Source organism: Canis lupus, chromosome 6 (genome assembly GCF_011100685.1).
Source record: "Canis lupus familiaris isolate Mischka breed German Shepherd chromosome 6, alternate assembly UU_Cfam_GSD_1.0, whole genome shotgun sequence".
Classification (NCBI taxonomy): Eukaryota; Metazoa; Chordata; class Mammalia; order Carnivora; family Canidae; genus Canis; species Canis lupus.
Window position 1 is genome coordinate 56,793,906 of NC_049227.1, and position 20,608 is coordinate 56,814,513.

General features: G+C 34.5%; 1 protein-coding gene across 14 annotated transcripts in view; it reads left to right on the forward strand.

Annotated features, from left to right (window-relative positions):
* The window catches only part of EVI5 (ecotropic viral integration site 5), a 194,722-nt gene that overhangs the window by 42,378 nt on the left and 131,736 nt on the right, over positions 1 to 20,608 (forward strand). For 6 of the 14 annotated variants that reach the window (XM_038541353.1, XM_038541356.1, XM_038541357.1 and 3 more), the window contains exon 1: positions 4,412 to 4,560. In XM_038541353.1, the coding sequence (XP_038397281.1) occupies positions 4,412 to 4,560 (149 nt within the window). The other 8 variants (XM_038541354.1, XM_038541348.1, XM_038541355.1 and 5 more) reach the window with 4 other exon arrangements.

The window sequence follows — 20,608 nt, forward strand, 5'->3', positions numbered from 1 at the left end:
GTTCCTAAAAAAAATTAAAAATCGAATTCCCATATCATAATGGGTATTAGTGCATATTACTCAAAGAATATGAAAAACTAACTGAAAAGGATATTTGCACTCTTATGTTGATTGCAGCATTATTTACAATAGCCAAATTATGGAAACAGCCCAAGTGTCTATTGATAAATGAATGGATAAAGTAGAGAAAAACCAAAAAACAGACCTTGTTTTGTTTGTTTGTTTTTTAAATAGTGCTCCATGCCCAATGTGGGGCTTGAAATTATGACCCTGAGATTGAGCATTGTGTGCTGTACCAAATGAACCAGCCAGGCGCCCCCAAAAACAGACTCTTAACTATAGGGAACTGATAGTTACCAGAGGGGAAGTGGCTGGAGGGTGGGTGAAATAGACAAAGGGGATTAAAAGTACAATTATTTTGATAAGCACTAATATGCCCAATTACTAAATCTCTATATTGTGCACCTGAAACTAATATAACTCTGTATGTTAGTTACACTGGAATTAAAATAAAAATAAATTTTAAAAGAATAAAATAGTCATTTTTGGGAGTAAAGAGCATCCTTATAGTAAAATACAGAACAGTAGAAGAACCATGATCGTTTTTCATGGGAGATCCTATTAAAATCTTGTAGTAATATCTGAGAATCCTACTAAACTCTATTATTAAGATTTTACTTTTTTAGAACAGTTTTAGACTCACAGCAAGATTGAGTGGAGAGTACAGAGATTTCCCATATACTCCCTTGTCCTCCAACATACTTCGCTTCCCCCTTTTTCAGTATTCCCCATCTGCATGGTACATGTGTTACAATTGACGTACCTACATTGACACATCATAATTACCCCAAATCCACTAGTTTACATTAGAGTTCGCTCTTAGTGTTGTGTATTGGATGGATTTGGTCAAATGTGTAAGAATCTGTGTCCATCAGGTGGTATCATACAGTGTTTTTACTGCCCTAAGAATCTATGTGCTCTGCCTGTCCATCTCTCCCTTACTCCAGCCCCTAGCAACTATGGATCTTTTTACTGTTTCCATTGTTTTGCCTTTTTTGTATGGTTGGAATCATAGATTCTGTAATCATAGATTATGTAGTTTTCTGAGATTAACTAAGCCCTTTTAAAATTGAGATAATAATTCACATACCATAAATCCACTCACTTAAAGTTCAGTGGCATTTAGTACATTCACAAGGTTGTGTAGCCATCAGCACAATCCAATCCCAGAACATTTTTGTCACTCCAGAAAGAAATCCCATGCACATTGGCAGTCATCCCTTATCCCCTTGAAGTCACTGATCTACTTTCAATCTCTAGATTTGCCTGTTATGGACATTTTATAAAAATGAAGTCCTACAATATGTGTCATTTGTGCCTGATTACTAAGCATTTTTAATGATGGTTTTAACCTTTTCAAAGTATGTTCAATATTTAAAAATAAATGCATAACCTCTCTATGAGGTAGACAGGAACTTTGTGATGTAATGGCATTGTCAGATTTACTATGTCTTCATGACCTCAGTTTACCATAGGATGAGGGAAGGAGATTTAGAGGTGACAGGGTGGAGATTTGGAAAAGTACTGTAGAGTTAAAGGAAAAATAGAACATGATGATATTGAAAAATGAATCAGTCCTATGGGATTTTTAGAACCAAGAGTATTAAACTTTATTAAAATGCAACTGCAATTAAATACTCCAGTTATATTTAAGTATTTAACATTTAAAGATGAGATAATGAGCCTTCATTAGATCTAGATTGAATCTCGTATCAGTTGAATTTCAGCAAAGATTAAGGATGTCAGGATTGTGCTCTTGGTTATTTCAAACTCTTTAAATGGAAGCCTGTTGCTACAGTGTGCAGAAGGGGTATGAAAAGTTTATTTGTTTTAATAAATGAAAAATAAGCAAATAGGAATCTTTTGCTTTTCCTACAGTTAACTCTAGTAGAGAACTTTTATGTAATGGAAATGTGAAGTCTTAATTTTTGAAAGTTTGTAAGTATATTTGAAATTAATGGTTAGTATTAATAAGGGTAACAGTTTTCTGTAAATTTTACATTAGGTTTTCTATTTACTGTGATTACTGTGTTTACTGTGATTTACATTAGGCTTTCTGTTTACTGTGATGCAAATTAGTGCCATCTTCACAAATGAATTTGTAGTTGTAATTATGTAGAGAAGATCAATAGGATAACAAATCACAATAGGCTATTTTGTGGTATACCATGACTCCTACTATTTAAAGGAAGTTCTGGCTAAATTATCCTTTGGTTCCTGTCAGTCAGGCTTTTTGCCCTGAGGAGGTATGCTGCTGCTCTGTGCATTGGCGAGGCCTTCTTTTGCCTGGAAGCCTAAGTGATCTGCCCCATACTTCTTTTCCTTGGGTTCCACACTGTATCCGACTTGTCTTTCTTGGAGATTCTTCCCTCAACAGTGTGGGTCCCCTTATACCACCTATAATACTGTTTCTAAGAGAAGTAAGTTCTAAAATGAGTTACTAAAGATAAGAGGTGTTCTAAGGTTAAAAAAAACTTCTGTCCCTTTCAACACTTGTAATCACATTTTTGTCTTAGAAGTTCCAGTCTCATATTGAGTTGCTCAAATATGACCTTAGAATCCCTTTTCCATTTTATCCTTTCCTTACATCAAAATATTCTGCTGGGTTGAGATGGAAGAAATAGGGCAGGGGGATAGAGAGAGAGTCATCTATGTTTTGAGGTGACAAAAAAGGCTTTGGGCAAACCATGAGAATAGTGTTTGCTAAAATAGTTTCAGTGGGATTGTATGTCTTGGTGTTGTAATTTCTGTGTGCATGAATTGCTATATATAACTAAGATTAGCTGAGACTTTGCTGATTCCGAAAATAATTCACAGTGTTTTAGCCATTTACCTATGATACAGAATTTAAGATCTTCTCAAAGCACATAAAAGTGCTTCATAGTTATTAGCTTTTATATAGTACTTCACAATCAAGAAGCTCTTTTTATGGGGATCCCTGTGTGGCTCAGCGGTTTTAATGCCTGTCTTCACACCCAGGGTGTGATGCTGGGGTCTCGGGATCATCGAGTCCCATGTCGGGCTCCCTGCATGGAGCCTGCTTCTCCCTCTGACTGTGTCTCTGCCTCTCCCTGTCTCTCATGAATAAATAAATAAAAACCTTAAAAAAAAAAGAAGCTCTTTTTATGATAGTTTTTAGAAAATGTAGGCCCTTAAAAAGCCTATTAATACCTTATTTTATAAACATATCATTAAGAATGTTTAGTTTTATATAGATATTCAAATATGGCTATTATGTATATTGTTTTTCATTAGTGAAGTGATAATGCCATGTTTGAATATTATTTATATATATTTTGTTTTTCAGCTGAATTTGTATACATATCTGCTTAGGAGATGGGCATGATTTATGCTGAATATATGGATATCAGAATCTTAGCAACCGGAGGGATCTTAAGGGCTTTTTAAATTTTGGTTACCTACGTCAAACAGAAAGTTATCTTCAACTTCTGACATTTGGCTGTTAAAATAACTGCTTTGTTATAGCCATTGATGGGGATGTCTATTCTTTCTAAGCATCCCATTTTATTTCTGAATTGTTCAAACTATGTGAAAATTGTGCCTTGCATCTCTCCCACTCTACTCACTTAATCATTTGTCATAATTTTGTTCTTCTAGAAAAAGTCCCTCTTCTATAAAAATACTCTTTAGCCATTTGAAGACAGGTATCATGGGTCTTATTACATTTTAATTTATGCTAAGCAACCCTAGTTTTTGTTGAATTATTAGTTATGTTACAGCATTTCTGGGTCTTCATCACCCATTGGACATGTTTTAATTACTTGGCTTTCAAATGTTTTTCATTACAGAATACATTTATATTCCAACTCAGTATGCTAAAAAATGTATGTACGTGTAGTACGTAGTTGTAATACATATATGTAACTAAACCAACAATTTCATAAGAATATATGTTCATATAGACAATTTCATAAGAAGAACAGTATATATTTACATTGATATTTTCTTTTTCATTTTTAAAAGGTGCTGGCATTACCTGTCATATTGATTTTATTACTCTCTGAAGAACTTTAGCATGTAGTTTGGAAAACACTGTTCTAGTTTGTTCATGTTGCAGAACTGAAATATTTTCCAAAAGCTGGATGTTAGGACAATTGTTGCTAAAGTAGGTTTTACCTTTATAACCTCAAAGAAAATATTGTGATGGTGGTTATTAGGTATAACTTAACTTATTAGGTAAAACTTCTTACCTTCTTGGTAATAAATGCAATAAAACTAAAATATATTCAACTTTCATTTTTATTTGTAGGTGGCGACAGACAAGGTTGCAGAAAAGCTGAGTTCTACTCTCTCATGGGTGAAGAACACAGTATCACATACAGTCAGTCAGATGGCCAGTCAGGTGGCAAGTCCATCTGCTTCATTACACACTACATCCTCATCTACCACACTATCCACGCCAGCCCTTTCTCCATCTTCCCCTTCACAGTTGAGTCCAGACGACTTAGAACTCCTGGCTAAACTGGAGGAACAAAACAGGTGAGTGAGGTTGCTTGGCTTTTCTTTCTTTGCAGTTATACGAGCTCAATCATTCATTTATGTATATATGTATATATAAGTTTACCCATACTATGAATATTTATTTTCTAGTGTTTGGCTCCTTGTTTATCAAAATTATTTAACAAGAGTATTCAAGTCCTTTTTGGAAGAGTTGGTCTTAAAACTAAAGTTGTACTAAAATTTTCTCCTGGCTCAGATTGCTTTAGATTTAAAAAAAAATTTTTTTTCTTTTTATTTATTTATGAGTCACACAGAGAGAGAGAGAGAGAGAGGCAGAGACACAGGCAGAGGGAGAAGCAGGCTCCATGCACCGGGAGCCTGATGTGGGATTCGATCCCGGGTCTCCAGGATCGCGCCCTGGGCCAAAGGCAGGCGCCAAACCTCTGTGCCACCCAGGGATCTCCCTGCTTTAGAGATTTGTTTTCTTAATATAGCAAATTCCCTAAGTTCCTGAATTTTAGGATTCTTTTTTTTAAGGCAAAGAAACTACCATTTTTTCTTTTCTTTTTTTTTAAATTTTATTTATTTATTTGAGAGAGAGAGAAAGAGAGTGAGCATGAGCAGTGGGAGGGTGGGGAAGGACAGAGAGGAAGAAGCAGACCCCTCACTGAGCAGGGAGCCTGATGCGAAAGCAGGGCTCAATCCTAGGTCTCTGGGATCATGATCTGAGCTGAAGGCAGATGCTTAACCAATTGAGCCACCCAGGTGCCCCTAAAACTGCCATTTTTAATTTAAACTCTAGTCCCCTTTGGTTAATTTATAAAGTAATTTAATTTAGATATCTGATTTATGGTTTAGAGTGGGAAATCTCTTCATTCAGTTTATTCATGGAAGGCAAAATGCCCTTTTCTCTTAATGGGAATGAAATAGAATAGTTGTTAGGAATGTATACTCTGGACCCTATAAACCCTTTCACATTATTATTATCAGAAGCTCTTTTTGGGCATTAGCTACAAAAGAATTATTGGAAGACTTCCTTTTTATGTTCAGTCAAGATATATACTACCACTGGCTTTAAGGGTAACAAGAGAGATAACTTTTAGTAACTTTTTTTTGTATATAATTGACATAATAGAGTACATATAATTAAGGTGTGCAGTTTGATAGGTTTTGACATACGTATATATATTTCTGAAATAATCACGAAAGTCCAGAAAATGAACATATTATCCCCCTTCCCATCCCTAGGCAGCTATTGATCTGCTTTCAGTTACTGTAGATTAGTTTGCATTTTCTAGAATTTTATAGAAATCTGGAATAATATAATAAGTACTTTTCTTTACATGGAGTATTTTACTCAGCATAATTATTTTGAGATTCATCCATGTTGTAGTGTGTATGAATAGTTCATTTTTAATTGCTTAGTAGTATTCTATTATGGATATATCATAATTTATTCACTTTTTGTTATGAAATGCTGTGAATATTATTTATTTGTGTGTACAAGCCTTAGTATACATAGATGTATGCTACATTTCTCCTGGGCGGATACCAAGGATTGGAATGGCTGGTTTATATGATAGATGCATATTTAGCTGTCAGACTGTTTCAAAAGGGCCTATACTTTTTCACATTCCCACCATCACTATGAAATTTTCAGTTCATCTGCATCCTTGCTAATACTTGGTTAGTCTTTAGTTTTAGCCATTCTAACAGTATTGTTTTACTTTGCATTTCCTAATGGTGTTGAGAATCTTTTTATGTACTGATTTGCCATTGAAGTATCTTCGATAAAAGAAATTTGAAATTTTTTGCCCCTTAAAAATTAGGTTATTTGCTTTCTTATCATTGTATTTTAGGAGTTCTTTGTATATTTGGAATATGAGTTCTTTATCAGCTATATGGTTTTAAAATATTTTTTACCAGTCTGTGGCTTATCATTCTCTTAATAGTATCTTTTGAAGAACATATGTTTTAAATTTTGATGAAGTCCATTTTAAAATGGTTCTTTTATAGATTGTGCTTTTTTTTTTTTTAAAGATTTTATTTATTCATACACACACACACACACACACACACACACAGAGGCAGAGACACAGGGAGAGGGAGAAGCAGGCTCCATGCAGGGAGCCCGATGTCGGACTTGATTCTGGGTCTCCAGGATCACACCCCAGGCTGCAGGCGGCGCCAAACCGCTGTGTCACTGGGCCTGCCCCCAGATTGTGCTTTTGATGACTCAAGGTCACACGGCTTGACTCCTGTATTTTCTTACAGAAGTTCTAATAGCTTTATGTTTAGATCTGATCTATTTTGAGTTAGTTTTGTTTATGGAGCAAAGTATATGGATTCAAAGTATCTATACTTTGAATATGCATGTTTAATAGTTCCTGTACCATTTGTTGAAAAGGCTATTCTTTCTTAAGTACTTTTGCACTTTGGTAAAAAATTAGTTGTTATTGTATGTATAGGCTTATTTCTAGACTTAACTATGTTCCATTGATCTGTTTTCTATCTTAATGCCAGTACAGTTCTATCTTGATTACTGTGACTTTATACTATGTCTTGAAATCAGATCATGTTAATCCTCCAACTTAGTTCACCCATTTTGACTGTTTTTGGAACTTAGCATTACCATATGAATTTTACCTCAAGTTGTTAATTTCCACAAAAATACTTGCTGAGATTTTGATTGGAATTGTATTGCCTTATGTATCCTTTAGCCTTGCTAAACTTGTTCTGGTAGGTTTATATATTTGTTGTTTTTAGATTCCATGAGATTTTTTATGTAGATGAGCATGTCATCTTGAATAAAGCACTTTGAATTTCTTTCTTTTCAATATGGGTGCCTTTATTTTCTTTTTCTTGCTTTATCACAACTGGCCAGCACCTCTAGCAAATTTGAATATAAGTGGTGGACGTACATTCTTGTTTTCCTCATCTTGGGATAAAGCATCAGATATGTTAACGAGGTTTTTGTAGATGGCTTTTATCAGATTGAGGAAGTTCCTTTCTCTTCCTTGTTTGCTTAGAGTTTAAAAGAAATAGATTTTGGATTTTGTCAAATGCTTTTTCTGCATTTATTGAGATGATCATGTGGTGTTCCTCTTATTGTTTAATATGGTGAATTACATTGATTTCTGAATGTTAAATCAACTCTGCATTCTGGGATAAACTCACTTGGTCATGATATATTGTCTTTATAAAATATTGTTGGATTAGATCTGCTAAAATTGTATTTGGGATTTTTGCATTTATGTTCAGAGTGGATATTGATCTATAGTTGTCTTGTGGTTTGTTTTTTTTTTTCTTTTGACATTTGTATGTAATGTTTGTGTCCTTTTATTGTCTTTTCTAATATAAATGTTTGGTGCTGTATATTTCTTTTTAAGCCCTCCTTTAGCAATAGCCATTTAAACTTGTTGAGACTTGTTTTATGATCCTGAATGTGATCTTATTTTGGTAAATATTTTATGTGAATTTGAGAAGAAGGTATATTCAGCTGTTGTTTCGAGTATTCTGTAAACATTAATCAATTAAATTTATTTGATAATATTAAGTCTACTGTATCTTTGCTGGTTTCCTGTTTACTTGTGATATTGGATAGTGACAGAAGACTATTGAAACCTCCAACCATAATTGTGGATTTGATTATTTCTGTTTAAATTCTTTGTAGGCTTTGTTTCATGTAGTTTAAAGTTGTGTTTTTGAGTATATAATCATTTGAGTTTGTTATGCCCTCTTGTGAAATGTCTTCTCTAGTCCTAGTAATATTGTTTGCTTAGAAATCGACTTTATCCTGGGGGCACCTGGGTGTTGCCGTCAGTTGAGCATCTGAGTCTTGGTTTTGGCTCAGGTTGTGATCTTCGGGTAGTGAGATTGAGCCCTGCCCTGGCTCAGCAGGAAGTCTGCTTAAGTCTGTCTCTCTCTCCACCCACACTCATGTGTACACACAGTCTCTCTCTAAAAATTAAAATAAATCTTAAAAAAGAAATCTACTTTATCTCGTATAGTTATTGTAGCTTTCTTTTGAATAGTGTTAAAATTTTATATATTTTTCCATCCTTTTTTTTTTTTTTTAATCTTTGTCAGCCAGGCAGCATATAGTTGGGTCTTGCTTTTTAAAATACAGACTAATGATCCTTGCCTTTTAATTGGCGTATTTACACCATTTACTTTTTAAAAAATTGTAACAACAAAGTTTTATTTGTTTCTCATTTCATTTTCATCTCATGCTGCAGGTTAAGTACATCTTTGTTCCACACTTCTTCATTTTAGGACCAGTAATCAACCCCTATTCAGGATAAATCAGACTTGCAGCAAATGGAAAAGAAATAGAGTGGGAATACCTTAAAATGTCTATTAGGGAGTGATCTACATAATAGTCTTGCTGGAAAAACACATCTCTGACTCTAACAAGTAAAATGGCAAACAGTAGGTCTAGCTCTCCTCTCCCTGTTCTGCCCTACTATCCTGCTAACCTATTAAACCCATGGAAAAATTATAAGAATAATAACTTAAATTTTCTTTGACCACTTCTGGGGTATATAATGTAGATATGCAAGTTACATAACTAAAGTAAAAATTATGAGATGTAACTACTACTTAAAATAAGGGATTTATGGATATGCTTTTATTTAGGATTTTTTGTTCTCTTCTCCAAATATAGATGAGTCTCTGGTTATGTTACCTAACTCTCTTTAATTCAGAAAGTATAAAAATGGCTATATATTAGAAAATGATTTAAGAAACATGAAAATACCAACTTTTTTTTTTTTTTTTTTTTTAATTCATGAGAGAGAGAGAGAGAGAGAGAGAGAGAGGCAGAGACATAGGCAGAGGGAGAAGCAGGCACATAGGCAGAGGGAGAAGCAGGCTCCATGCAGAAAGCCCCATGTGGGTCTTAATCCCGGAAATGCCTTGAGCTGAAAGCAGACGCTCAACCGCTGAGCCACCCAGGCGTCCGAAAGTACCAAATTTTTATATAGTTTTTCCTACTTATAGTTTTACTGCAATTATGACTTTTAAAAAAATCAGTGCATGTGGCAATCCCAGAAAGATGTGAAGAAATGTGAAGAAATATCAAAGATCTGTTTGATGAAAGTTAATAATTGATAGCCTTAAAGTTGAAATGGGACAGCTATTTTTTTCTAATGTGTTAAATGTGTTTTTCATTTTAAAAATACAAAGGCTTTGGCAGAGATGAATTTAGGAAGGTAAGGTTCAAGTGTGATAGCAGTGCATTTTAATTAAGGAGGGAATGTTGCTGATTTAAATTTTTAATGGGTCAGCCATTATTTGTGTGGTTCAAAAGTTCGGCAATGCAACCATATTTGTTTCCTTTTATATTCGACTATTTGGAATAAACATTTACTTTTTAACAGATTTTTGGAGATGAGATATGAGAATAAGGAAATGAATAAGGGTTCTTTTAAACTAAAGTAAATGTATTTTATGTATTTTTAAATGTAGTAAACAAGAATCCTTGAAACCTTAACTTACATATCTTTATCTTACCAACATCTGAATTCACCCTGTCCAGTATGTTAGCCACAAGCCAGATGTGGCAAATTGAATGCCTAAAATGTGGCTGGTCTGAATTTTTATATGCTGTAAGAGTAAAATGTATACCAGATTTTTGAAGAGTTGATTTGAAAAAAGAATATCTCAATTAAATTTTTTATTACATGGTAAAATGATATTTTGACTATATTTGGTAAAAATTATTAAAATTAATTACATTAATTTTTTTTTTTACTTTATATGTGGCTTCTAAACACTTAAACTGATATAAAGGGCTTGCAGTATATTTCTGTTGTACAGTGCTAATCTAGATGATCTAACTTTCATCTTATCTTTATAATTTTACTACTAAAGCATTACCTTGTTTTCCTGAGGATACTCTCTATAACACAACCATGACTATTAAGGAAGTAAAAACAGATCTTTTCAAATATCTCTGTTAAAAATTCATGTAATTTCAATTGTATAAGAGGCCTTTAAGATCTTCACATAAACTCTTTATTTTTTTTCTTTTTATTGAGGATTATGTTGAATTTTATCAACTGATTTCTGAGGAATTTGATAATATAATTTAAAGAATTTATTAAACTTATGTTCCTATTGTTTTAAAATTAAGAAATGTAAGAAGTCTGCTTTGCTTGTCTGTCTGGAATGTCTGTATAAAAGTAATCCCCAAACCATCAGTTTATGATCAGGATATTTGGGAGGGAGGTGGGAGTCTCCTGTGTTTGCCTTCTTTGAGACCCCATCTTAAACAGAAGCAAAAGAAAACCCTCATGCTTTCAGAACTGGAGCCATCCCTGTCATGTGTAGGTATCCCACTGTAAGTTGTCTCTGAATTGTTTCCTGTGCTAATTTGTTGGGTTTTCTCTTAATTCTCCCCTTTTTGTTTCTGTTGCTTTGAGACTTGAATTTGTGCTTGATGGTGTTGATGAGAAAAGGTGTGCTTCCTCTGTGAATCAGCCAGATATTTTGTTGCTACTGATTTGCCTTTCTTTTAACTTGCTACTTGCTATTCTTTCTCTAGTACATTCATATCCTGTTTCTTTGATGTAACATTACGAGAGATACTTAAACAGTGTTTGGAAAGTTGATCCCCCTGAACCAAGTGCCAGTGAATTTAGTTTATGTAGTAATTTTTTACATTAGCTTTTCTTGGATCTTTCCTTATCTCTTTGTAAATTATCTTAACAGTTTACACATTTCTAAACGGCATGATGACCTGTTGCTGTGTATCCTGATCTTTTAGTTCTGATATCCATAGGAAAGCATTATGCTGAGTAAAATAGGATATCATAAATAGAGTAGTTCCCCATTGTCTGTGGAGCATACATTCCAAGAATGCCAGTGCTTGGTTGAATTTGTGGATAGTACCAAACTCTGTATATGTACTGTTTTTTCTATACATACATAGCTATGATAAAGTTTAATTTATAAATTGGGCACAGTAAGAGATTAGTAACAACAACTAATACTATAATAGAACAATTACAACAATACAGTGTAATAAAAGTTGTGTGAATGAGGTCTCTTTCAAAATACCTTAACGTACTCTTCTCTTGTGGTGATGTGAGATGTCTACCTTGATGAGATGAAGTGAGGTAAGTGACGTAGGCATTGTGACATAGCATTAGGCCACTGTTGATCTTCTGTTTATAAGTCAGAAGGAGAATCACCTGTTAATGGACCACATTTGATTGTGGGTGACTGAAACTGCAGAAAGTGAAGCTGTGGATAAGGGGGCGGGGGGAGGGGGGACTATGATAATTGCCAGGTTTCTATTTGTAGGCTTCACTTCTTTTCTAAGGTTCTTTTACATTGCCGTGCGTCTTACCTACATTGATGTCCCCCAAGTACTTCATACTCTAGATACCCAAAAGAGAACCCATTGTTTTCCTTCTCCTCCATTATATTTTTCAATGATGGTATTATTGTGAGAGGCTTTTTCTTTGATGTTTATCAAGCTACTCTTTTTTTCTCATATGCCCATCATGAAGTACACCCTCTACTGTTTTCCTTAAATAGGTGACCCTTTGGTGAGAATAATTATGGTAGCAAAATTATGGTGAAGGTAATCTTCCTAATAAGATAAAATTGAAACTACTTTCTGTTGGCATATTCGCTTGTTCTCAGTTTAGTCACTAGTTCTGTCCATCAGGGAAATGGAAGTTCTTTTTCTCTCCTGAGTCTTCTAAGCTTCTGGAGCAGCCAAATGAAGATTCACTTAAAGTGTAGTCCAACTGAAAATTAGCTTTCTCGCACTCCCATCTCAGTTAATGTGGGGTTATAGAATTGTAAATGCTGCCCTTAGAGCAAAAACTTGGAGTTGCTTACTTAGGCTGAGGATTATGTATTCTCCAATAAATAAACATCCAACCTTTGATGTTTTAGTCTGGCAGCATTCTGGGAGGATGAATAAATTTGGGCTTATGAATTACTGTATAATAGTGGAAGATAAAAAATGGCCAGGAGGCCACACAAACCTGTGGAGAATGCCTTTGATTGTAGCATATACAATATTCCTGCTGGGTCAGTATTCTTTTCCTTGAATCTGTTAAATTTCTTCTTATATTAGTCATAAGGAAATTGTGATGGGATAGAAAGGTACTTTCTTTTTCTGCAATAAATCTGTGCAAGGCAGTGAACCCACATGCATTGCAAAAAAGGAAATAAGTACGTTTTGAATAGACTTCTCAGCAGTACACAGATCTGTGAGTAATGCTGTATTACCATTTTTCCAGTTGCTAGCTCAAGACTTTTTTTTTTTTTTTAAGATTTTATTTATTTATTCATGAGAGACACACAGAGAGAGGCAGAGACACAGGCAGAGGAAGAAGCAGGCTCCTCACAGGGAGCCTGATGTGGGACTTGATCCCTGGACCCGGGATCACAACTTGGGCTAAAGCTCAACTAGTTCTGGCATCCCAACTAGCCTCAAGTCTTTGGAAATTGTTGACATTTTCAGATAGTATGTACTTTCTACTACCATGTCAGAATATTTTAATTATATTACAACTAGGTGGCAACCTTTTAGGAGTCTTCCTGAGTTGTTTCATTACTGTATTTAGCAAAGAGGAATAAGAATACATGATTCTAACTACATATTCTGTAAAGTACATTTTCTTTCTTTCTTTCTTTCCTTTTTCCCCAAAGATTGTATGTGTTTATTTGAGAGAGAGAGAGAGAGAGAGAGAGAGAATGAATGAGCAGGAGGGGGAGGAGGCAGAGAGAGGGGGAGAAGTAGACTCCCTGCTCAGCAGGGAGCCGGATACTGGGCTTGATCCCAGGACCCTAAGATCATGACCTGTGCCAAAGGCAGACACCTAACCAACTGAGCCACCCAGGCTCCCCAAGTCTACATTTTCTTTATGAATGTGTAAATTCTTTTTCTGTGTACCATGATTTAGTAGCTCAATGGGGAGAGTCTTGACAGTATCAGTTCAAGTATTACTTTCTGGAAAATGTTCCAACTCTCTAACAAAAGACTTCTTCATTATACCTATAGCATTGAAAAAAAATTCTGAAGTTCACCTTTAGAAAAGTCTGAAATTTGCTAGAGTGACCAATGAATTTGAAAAGGAAAAAATGGAATAATGTTCATATTTTCCTTTCTTTACAAAATAGATACATTTAAGGGCACTTGGGTGGTGCATTTGGTTAAGAGTCCGGTTCTTAGTTTCAGCCCAGGCCCTAAACTCGGGGTCCTGGGATTGAACCCTGCATTGAGCTCTATGCTAAGCATGGAGTCTTCTTGGGATTTTCTCTCTTCCTACCCCTATGCCCCTCCTATTTGTGCTCTCTCTCTCTCTGTCTCTAAAATAAATATAATCTTTAAAAAACAACAACAGCAAAACAAAATACATATATTTAATATATAAAAAACAGTCCTTTACAAAGTAATAGTCATTTAAAAAAAAGTTTTAAAGGGCTTAAACTACTCAGCAATAAAAAGAAACAAACTAGCCTTCCTGAAAGGGCTTTCAGGAATAGAAAAGCAGTAGATTCTCCCCTAATTGTCACTACTCCCAGAGTCATTAACCATAGATAGTATTTTTTCCTTTCTTTCTTTTTTTTTTTTTTTTTAAAGATTTTATTATTCATGAGAAACACAGAGAGGAGAGAGAGAGAGGCAGAGACACAGGCAGAGGGAGAAGCAGTCTCCTTGCAGGGAGCCTGATGTGGGACTTGATCCCAGGTCTCCAGGATCACGCTGAAGACAGCGCTAAACCGCTGAGCCACCGGGTTGCCCCCATAGATAGTATTTTCTGTAAATTTTTATAAAGTTGGTGTATAATTTGCAATCAGAGAAATGCTCAGTTCTTTAGTTTGAGTTTTGACACATTTGTGTGTAAACCGTCCATTAACACATAGATGATTTCTCTCATGTTAGAAAATTTCTGTCATCCCAGAAAATTCCCTCATTCCCTTTCTAGCATCCTCACTCCTCTGAAACTTATTTTGATTTTTATTGCCATTGATATATTTTACCTGTTCTTTTTTTATATAACACTTTTTGAGATATTATTCACATACATGCAATTCACCAATCTAAAGTATACATACAACTCTGTTTTTTTTCACATATCCAGAGCTGTATAACCATCACCACAAGAAAGCACATGTCCATAAGCAGTTAATATTCCATTCCTTCTTGCTCCTCTCACTTCTGCTCCATTTCTCAGCAAAAACTAATCTACTTTCTGAGTTCTAGATATTTTATATCTGTAGAGTCATACAGTGTTTCCTTTTGTGACTTCTTTCACGTTACATAATGTTCTCAGGGTTTGTCCTTGTAGCATGTACCAATACTTCCATCCCTTTTCATGAATGAGTAATACTTCATTGTATGGCTATACCAGTGTGGTTTTTTTTAAAAATCTATTTAACAATTAATGGACATTTGCATTGTTTCCACTTTTTGGCTAATGTGAATAATGCTGCCGCTAACATGTGTTATGTAACTTTTGTGCACTGTCACCACAGGAAATTGCGTGTCCATTAGCAGTCACTTCCCCTCCCTTCTTGGGCATAGATTTTCATTTCTCTTGATTGTATACTTAGGAGTAGAATTGGTGTTCACATGATAATTCTTTGTTTAATCATTTGAAGAATTACCATACTGTTTTCCAAAATGGTTTTTACCATTTTACATTCCTAAAACTGGTGCCTAAGAGTTCCTATGTCTACATTTCTTCACCAACACTTGTTATTAGGTCTTTTTGATTATAGCCATCCTAGTGGTTGTGAACTGGTGCCTATTAAGGTTTTGGTTTGCATTTCCCAAATGATTAGTGATGTTGAACAACTTTTCATATGCTTATTGGCCATTTGTAAAATGTAAACATTTTGAAAAATGTTTATTCTGATTATTTGACCATTTTTTAATTGGCTTGTTTGTCTTTTCAGTGAGTCATAAGAATTTCTTATATATTCTAGATAAAAGTCTTCTGAGTTGCAATTTTTTTTCCTATTCTGTGGGTTTTCTTTTCACTTTCTTGATGGATCTAGTAAGGTATGAAACATTTTTAGTTTTGATGAGTTCAATTTGTGTGTGTTTGTGTATTACTTATTCAATACTTTTGGTGTCATATTAAGAAGGCTTTACCTAATCTAGAGTCATGAGGATTTACTCTTATATTTTCTTCTATACTATCTTGTTCTTGAACTTCATATAAGTGGAATCATGTAGTATATGCTTTTTTGCATCTGGCTTCTTTCACTCAACCTAACATTTGTAAGATTCATCTATGTTATTATGTGTATCAGCAGTTTGTTACTTTCTTTTTTCTTCATTTTTTTAGTTTTTTTTTCTTTTTATTGCTGAGTAGTATTGCAGTGAATGAAATGTATCACAATTTGATCATTTATTTTTTCTGGATATTTGGGTTGTTTTGGGTTTTAACTATTATGAATAAAGCTTCTATGAACTTTCTTCAAGTCTTTCTGAGGACATAGGAATTCGTTTCTCTTGCTGGGTCATATGAAAATGTATTTAGTCCTTCAAAGTGGTTGAAGTATGACCATCAATATATGACAGTTAAAATTGCTGCCATCCTGGGCAACAGTTGTTATGGTCAATCTTTAAAATTTAGCCATTCTAATACATACATAGTGTGATTTTAGCTTACATTTCTCTGATGACTAAAGTTGTTCAATGTTTTTTGATTTCTTATTGGCCACTTGATCTTCTTTTGTAAAATGTCAATTTTAGGTCTTACTCATTAAAAAACTGTATTAACTTTTGATTTTAAGATTTTTTGTATATTCTGGATACTGATCTTTTGTTAGATACATATGTTGAGAACACTTTTTTCTTAATCTATCAATTACCTTTTCATTTTCTCTTTTGAAGAGCAAAGTTTTTAAGTTTGATTAAGTCTACTTTATTTTTTCATCAATTTTTTTTTATGGTTAGTGTTTTCTTGTGTCCCATGAACACATTTGTTTCCTCCAAGGTTGTAAAGGATTTTTCCTGTTTCTTCAAGGAGTTTTAATAATTTTAACTTTTATATTCATAGCTGTTGTCCATTTGAGTCATTTCTGTATGTCAGGGACAGTATTTTAAATAATGTATCTTTATTTGGAATACTTCATTTATACGTTTTTTCTTATACTTCTGTATATTTGTGTATGTTATTTCACTGTCCTCTGTTCAGGTTTTCTATTTCTTCCTGTTCCAGTTTTAGTAGTTTGTGGTTTTCCAGAAATGCGCCCATTTCTTCTAGATTGTCTAATTTATTGGCATAAAGCTGCTCATAATAAGTTTTTAAGATTATTTGTATTTCCTTGGTATTGGTGGTGATCTCTCCTTTCTCATTCATGATTTTATTAATTTGAGTCTTTTCTCTGTTCTTTTAAATAAGGCTGGCTAATGGTTTGTCTATTTTATTAATTCTTTCAAAGAACCAACTCCTGGTTTTGTTAATCTGTTTCACAGTTCTTCAGGTCTCTATTTCATTGGGTTCTGCTCGAATCTTTATTAACTCTCTTCTTCTGCTGGGTGTAGGATCTATTTGCTGTTTTTCCTCCAGCTCCTTTAGGTGCAAAGTTAGCTTTTGTATTTGAGTTCTTTCCAGTTTTTGGATGGATGCTTGTATTGTGATGTGTTTCCCTCTCAAGACTGCTTTTGCTGTATCCCAAAGATTTTGAAAGGTTATATCTTCATTCTCATTAGTTTCCATGAATCTTTTTAATTCTTCTCTAATTTCCTGGTTGACCCTTTCATCTTTTAGCAGGATGGTCCTTAACCTCCACGTGTTTGAAATTCTTCCAAACTTCTTCTTGTGATTTGGTTCTAATTTCAAAGATTATGGTCTGAAAATATGCAGGGGATGATCCCAATCTTTTGGTATCGGTTAAGACCTGATTTGTGACCCATTATGTGGTCTATTCTGGAGAAAGTTCCATGTGCACTTGAGAAGAATGTGTATTCAGTTTGCGTTTGGATGTAAAGTTCTGTAAATATCTGTGAAATCCATCTGGTCCAGAGTGTATCATTTAAAGCTCTTGTTTCTTTCCAGATGTTGTGCTTAGAAGATCTGTCGATTATAGAAAACGCTACATTCAAGCCACCAAGTATAAGTGTATTATTATTATCTAAGTATGTCTTAACTTTGGTTATTAATTGATTGATATACTTGGCAGCTCCCACATTCAGGGCATAAATATTGACGATTGTTAGGTCCTTTTGTTGGATAGATCCTTTAAGTATGATATAGTGTCCCCTCTTCATCTCTTACTACAGTCTTTGGGATAAACTTTAGTTTATCTGATATAAGGATGGCTACCCCTGCTTTCTTTTGAGGGCCATTTGAATGGTAAATGGTTCTCCAACCTTTTATTTTCAGACTGTAGGTGTCCTTATGTCTAAAATGAGTCTCTTGTAGACAGCAAATAAATGGGTCTTGCTTTTTTATCCAGTCTGAAATCCTGCACCTTTTGATGGGGTCATTAAGCCCATTCACGTTCAGAGTTACTATTGAAAGATGAATTTAGTGTCATCATGATACCTATTCAGTCCCTGTTTTAGTGGATTGTTCCCTTGCACTTCCTCTTTCTATTATAGAATCCCCCTTAGTATTTCTTGCAAAGCTGGCTTGGTGGTCACATATTCTTTCAGTTTCTGCCTATCTTGGAAGTTCTTTATCTTTCCTTCTATTCTGAATGAGAGCCTTGCTGGATAAAGTATTCTTGGCTGCATGTTCTTCTCATTTAGGACCTATTTCAGTGTCCTCTGAAGATAAACTATTTTATCCTCTTTTCTGACTCACACCCATGATTGCACCTGGCATTCCTGCTTACACCAAAAGTTATAACTTGGCAATATCTGAGACCTTTCTAACTCTCTAAAAGCCTTCTGTTTAGGGACTTTTTCATCTATACTTCCTTTGTATCTCAAACTTATGTTTAGCTTAGGAAATACCAGTATTTCCTTTTTAACTACATGTCTCTATTGATGGTAGTGCAGTAATTAAATTACTTGGCATATAACAAGCACTTAATGAATAATTAACTGAAATAAAGAACTTTGGCTCAAGTTATTTAAGTAAAGTTTGTTTTTCTATACTATTTAGAATTCAGAGGGATTAGACTCATACATAAAAGTACTTACATAGGTAGACTAATTTTTTCCCTAAGATATATTGTGGACTTACTGAAGTAATATCTATGGAAAAAACAGTAGTTAAGTAAACACCATCATTAATTATTTTTTCTAATAAAGAATATTTATAGCAAATAGTTTGACCCTTAATTTTTCTGTTTCTAGCAACATTTGAGATATTTTATATAAATTATTGTTGCAATGGAAATAAATTATCCCATAAATAAGAATAGAATTTGTTCAGTTTATGTTATTGTGTTTTATTATTGAATATGACAGATTTGGGATTTGAAGTTTTTTTTAATATGGAGATTTTGATTTTATTTTAACTCAGTATTTAATGTACTTTGCACTGAGCTAAATCCTGTCAGGAACAAAAGGATGATTAAGTTATAAATCTCCCACACAAGGAGATCCCTGGGTGGCGCAGCAGTTTGGCGCCTGCCTTTGGCCCAGGGCGCGATCCTGGAGACCCGTGATTGAATCCCACGTCGGGCTCCCGGTGCATGGAGCCTGCTTCTCCCTCTGCCTATGTCTCTGCCTCTCTCTCTCTCTCTCTCTCTCTGTGACTATCATAAATAAATCAAAATTTAAAAAATACTTAAAAAAAAATCTCCCACACAAAGGGTATTTCTATAGTCTATTCAGTAGAATTTGACATATATGTTTCTTTATTAGTTTTTATTTATCTTAAATTACTATTGGGAGCATTTCTTGTATCCTAAGCAGATGACTTTCTCAAGAAATTACTGGAAGTATATAGTAGCCATGTTAAAAACACAAATAGATCTTTGAGGGTTCTTATTTGAATGACATGTAATTTACATCTTTATAGTGATGAAGCCACATTTCCCAACCTTTCTTGATAGTCTGTTTCTTTATGAAAGAAATCATGGATTTGATGTGATGAGTCATGGACTTGATCTCTGAAATTATCTTAATTCATCTTTCAACAGATAAGGAAATATAAAGGTGATAGAGCCTTAAGAGTGAAGAGGTCTCACTTTGAGAGTGCAAACCCAATGATAAATAACAGCTGTTAGTTGCCTGAGTTTTTGGGAGATAGTAGGGATTATCGTGATCCCTGGGTGGCTCAGTAGTTGAGCGTGTCTGCCTTTGACTCAGAGCATGATCCCAGACTCCCGGGATTGAGTCCTACATCAGGCTCCTTAAAGCCTGCTATGTCTCTGCCTCTCACTCTCTCTCTCTGTCTCTCATGAATAAATAAAATAAAATCTTAAAAAAAAATAGTAGAGACTATGGAGACTGAATGGGTTAAAGTACTCCATCTAAAGAGTGAAGCACCTACTCTGCTATACCTTGTTGTTCCTGTGCAGGAATATGGGCCTGGTTTTGTCCTATCTTTTTATTTTTCAACAGAATCCCCAGAGTTGTAAATAAATATGAATATATGTGTATATAAACAAGTAAAATATTCCAATTTAATATTAATAATTGTTCAGTTTATACAAACACTGTATGGCCAAACAAAAACACTTTGGGGGGCAGATTTATACGTGGGTAGAGAAAAGTGAAAAAAGAAGTGGTCTTTTTGGGTGATTTGTATGGCCCTGCCTTGCTTTTTTTTAGCCTACGACACATTCTAAACATGTTAGGATTAGTTCTTTCATAAAATTTGTTATACCTGTTCCAACTGTAGTTTCTTTATTTCTGAAGCCCTCCCAACTACTTTTCTCACCGAATTTCTTCTAATTTGTATTTTTTAGTGAGATGAAGGGAAATTATGTTGGGACTAATAGCACTAAAATATTTCACATAATTTACTATCAAGTTTTGAAATTTGGGGCACCTGATGGCTCAGTCAGGCATCTAACTCTTGGTTTTGGGTCAGGTCATGACCTCAGGGATGTGAGATTGAGCCTTGTGTCAGACAGAGTCTGCACTCAGTGCAGAAGTCTGTTTGAGGTTCTTTTTCCTTCCCTCTCTCTTTGCCCCTCTCCCTAT